The sequence below is a fragment of the Thamnophis sirtalis genome, unplaced genomic scaffold, assembly GCF_051295495.1.
Source record: "Thamnophis sirtalis isolate CommonGarterSnake01/CBP01778 unplaced genomic scaffold, rThaSir2_p1.2 scaffold_5, whole genome shotgun sequence".
In the NCBI taxonomy this organism is placed as follows: domain Eukaryota; kingdom Metazoa; phylum Chordata; class Lepidosauria; order Squamata; family Natricidae; genus Thamnophis; species Thamnophis sirtalis.
This window is the reverse complement of record NW_028261385.1, coordinates 105,375,879-105,379,493: the sequence shown is the minus strand read 5'-3', so window position 1 is coordinate 105,379,493 and position 3,615 is coordinate 105,375,879. Positions and strand designations below refer to the sequence as shown.

General features: G+C 35.7%; 1 protein-coding gene across 1 annotated transcript; it reads right to left on the bottom strand.

Annotated features, from left to right (window-relative positions):
* Window positions 1-449: 449 nt before the first annotated feature.
* Window positions 450-1,422, bottom strand: LOC106544146 (olfactory receptor 6M1-like). The gene is given in 2 exon segments (XM_014060323.2): window positions 450-1,209; window positions 1,211-1,422. Coding segments are annotated over 2 exon segments (972 nt in total).
* Between the last annotated feature and the right edge of the window lie 2,193 nt (window positions 1,423-3,615).

The following is a 3,615-nucleotide window of genomic DNA, read 5'->3' as shown; positions in this document are numbered from 1 at the left end:
ACTCTGGGAGGTTTACAAACAACATAATAAAATAATAAAAAACATATCTAAAAGCATGTGTAAAACAAAATTCAAAAAAGTTTAAAATTTACAAGTTAAAAATGAAAAAAAAATAGAAGGCTAATTGTTTAATTTAAATTTAACTGTGTTTATTTTTCAGCAACTGAACTTATTTTATTACTTAATACAGGTTTGTTGTTATGATGCAACAAAAATAGTTATCTGGAACTTTCGGCTTAGGCTTCAAGTATTACAGTAATTCGGCTTTGATATTCATTGGCTTCATAAGCATCTCATCAGAAAGAAAGGAGATTAAAATAAAGCCCAAGCATTAACACAGTGTCTGGTTCATCATGGAGATCATGTCTCTTCCACATACAGCAGCTAATTTGTAGGATCCATGACAAACCTCGTATTGATTAAGGTGGATTTGCATGGAAGATAAGAAATCATATCAAAAATTCTCTGCTTCTCTGGGAAGCGTGCTTCCTCTTCACCATTCCTTTCAGGGCTTCCCACACTTTTTCATTTCTCAGGGTGTAAATAAGGGGATTTAGAAGTGGTGTCACCACAGCTGTCAGAATGGCCACCATTTTGTTGAACTCTAGAGAGGAGCTTTGGGCTGGCTGAGCATACATAAAAATGGAACTACCATAATAGATTGTCACCACCGTGATATGTGAGGCACAGGTAGAAAAGGCCTTGCGCCTCCCAGTGGCTGATGGGATCCTAAGCACAGTGGAGATAATGTAGATGTAAGATACTGTGATGAGCAATAGAGTGCCTACAAGCATAAAGGAAGCAAGAAGCACATCAACAAGTTCAATGAGCTGTGTGTCAGAGCAAGAAAGCTTCAAGAGTGGGGTGCTGTCACAAAAGAAGTGATTGATTACATTTGGACCACAGAAAGGGAGCTGGGATATCACTACTGTTGGCCACAGGATATGCAAAAAGCTGCCCACCCAACAACTAGCCACCAGAGAGATGCAGACATGGCTGTTCATTATGATGGGATAACGCAGTGGGTTACAGATAGCGACATAGCGATCAATGGACATTACACTCAAAAGAAGCAACTCAGTGGACCCCAGGAAGAAATAGAAGTGACACTGAGCAATGCAAGCTGAAAATGAGATGGTCTTCTTTTTAGCCAGCAAGTTAGTCAACATCTTGGGCACAATGGCTGAGGTGAAGAATATTTCCAGAAAGGTACATGGGTGTATGGAGATGAGCATCAGTTACTACAACACTGATGATAATCAGATTGCCCAAGAGAGTGAGAGTGAAAATAATAGAGATGATTGCAAAAAGGAAAATTTCTAACACCTGGACCCGAGGAAATCCTATCAGAATGAACTCCGTCACAACTTGTCCAAGGCTCTGGTTATTATTGATTGTCACTGCATCCATCCTAGGCTTCATCTGGAGAAATGGAAAATAAGTGAGTCTGCAAGAGGATAGAATCACAATCACAATTAACTCAAAGAAAAGAACATCACTCTCAGTATTGTGTTGCAGAACTATAAACTAAAAAGAAAAAGTTGGAGTGAACTATATTTTTCAAGGAAATATTTAAGAAATAAAATATGGCATGGAACACAGAACATACAAACAGAATATAGATGAAACTCAATCAACCAAAAACTTCTATACCTGCAACATTTTGTATTTTTTTTGTATATTAAGAATGTCAAAGAATTAAGTGAATTTTCATATCATCTGGAGGTTTACTAATGCAAAAATAAAAGTCAGCTGTTTCTTTGTACATCAAATATTTATTTATTTATTCTTTATTTATACTCTGCCTTTATTAAAGGTAGTCTTGACTTACAACCATTTGTTTACAATAGCACTGAAAAAAGTGAACTATGGCCATTTTCACAATTACAGCCATTGCAACATTCCCTTTGGTCAAATAATCAAAATTTGGATGCTTGGCAACTGTCATGTAGTCATGACAGTTGCAGTGTCCTTGATCATCTGTTCATCTTTTGTGACTCTCTGGCAAGCAAAGTCAATGGGGAAGCCAGATTCACTTAACACCCATATTACTAACTTAACAACTGCAGTGATTTACTCAATAACGGTGGCAAGAAAGGTCCTAAAATGAGGCAAAACTCATTTAACAACTGTCTTGCTTAGCAACACAATTTTTGGGATCAATTGTGTTAATGGTTGTTTGTTTTATTTACAAATAAAACCTGTATTTTTTAAATAACTCAAGGCATAGAACATATCTAATAACTTCTTCTTTCTCCTATTTTCCCCACACCAATAACCCTGTGAAGTGAACTGAATTTAGAGAGACTGACTGGCCCGTGGTCACCCAAATGGCTTTCATGCCTAAAGACTAGAACCCACATTCTCATGATTTGCTATACTCTACTGCTGCTTTACTGTTTTATTGGACTATGTGCCAATTTATTTTTAAAATATAATAGGTAACTTGGAATAAGTTTGTGTTTTTTTGTACTTAGAAGCACACAGTATCCCATCATCATAATCATAATTCAAGATACAGTATTGCTCTTCAGGAATTCAATGAACATAATGCTCTTTTTCCTCATTTTGCATTATGATCTTTCATACAAGGAAGATGAGTTATGCAGTTTCTGACGTATTGTATTGATTCAGAAGAAGCAATATATTTGGAGAACTTTCATACAAAATGCTTAGCATCAGAGAACCACTAATTGTCCATTGAATTGTATAATACTCGAGCATTAGAGATTACTGCTAACCCTCTGCTTCTTTGCTTTTATTAATCTCTGTACACTTAATGAACAACATATTCATGATAAACTGAGCAATGGATTCCACCACCCCTCAACCAAAATAATTTCTAAGAAAGATTTTTCTTCACATAATAGATACAGAGATACTGTAACTTAATAAATGTATAGAAAGTCATAATTTTACCTCCAAAAATGTACTAGTTTGTAGTGCAATTCTGGGCATTTTCAGATTAAATTCAGTAAGATGGAATTCCTGCATCACAGCCTTACAAATATTACTCTTGTGCATAATTCGTATCTTCATTTCTTGTAATAGCATTTGGTTAATGAAACATATTAGAATAAACTTCTATCATTGGCAATAATATTACAACAACTTCTTTTTTCTTCAGAATGTGGCTTCTGAGATCAGAAATTGCATTGTTCATTAATACAAACACTAACCTCTGGAGGAAACATATCCCTGTTGATGTTTTCTTCTATTTAACAATTAGTCATTATATCCAATAATATGGAAAATATTGAAATAATAATGTGGTTTCTTAATAAAGATCACAGGCTATTATTCTCATTTCAATACAATACAATACAATAGCAGAGTTGGAAGGGACCTTGGAGGTCATCTAGTCCAACCCCCTACCTAGGCAGGAAACCCTATACCATTTCAGACAAATGGCTATCCAACATCTTCTTAAAGACTTCCAGTGTTGGGGCATTCACAACTTCTGGAGGCAAGCTGTTCCACTGGATTAATTGTTCTTAACTGTCAGGAAATTTCTCCTCAGTTCTTGCTTCTCTCCTTGATTAGTTTTTACCCATTGCTTCTTGTTCTACACTCAGGTGCCTTGGAGACTAGTTTGACTTCATGATTTCATGTCTT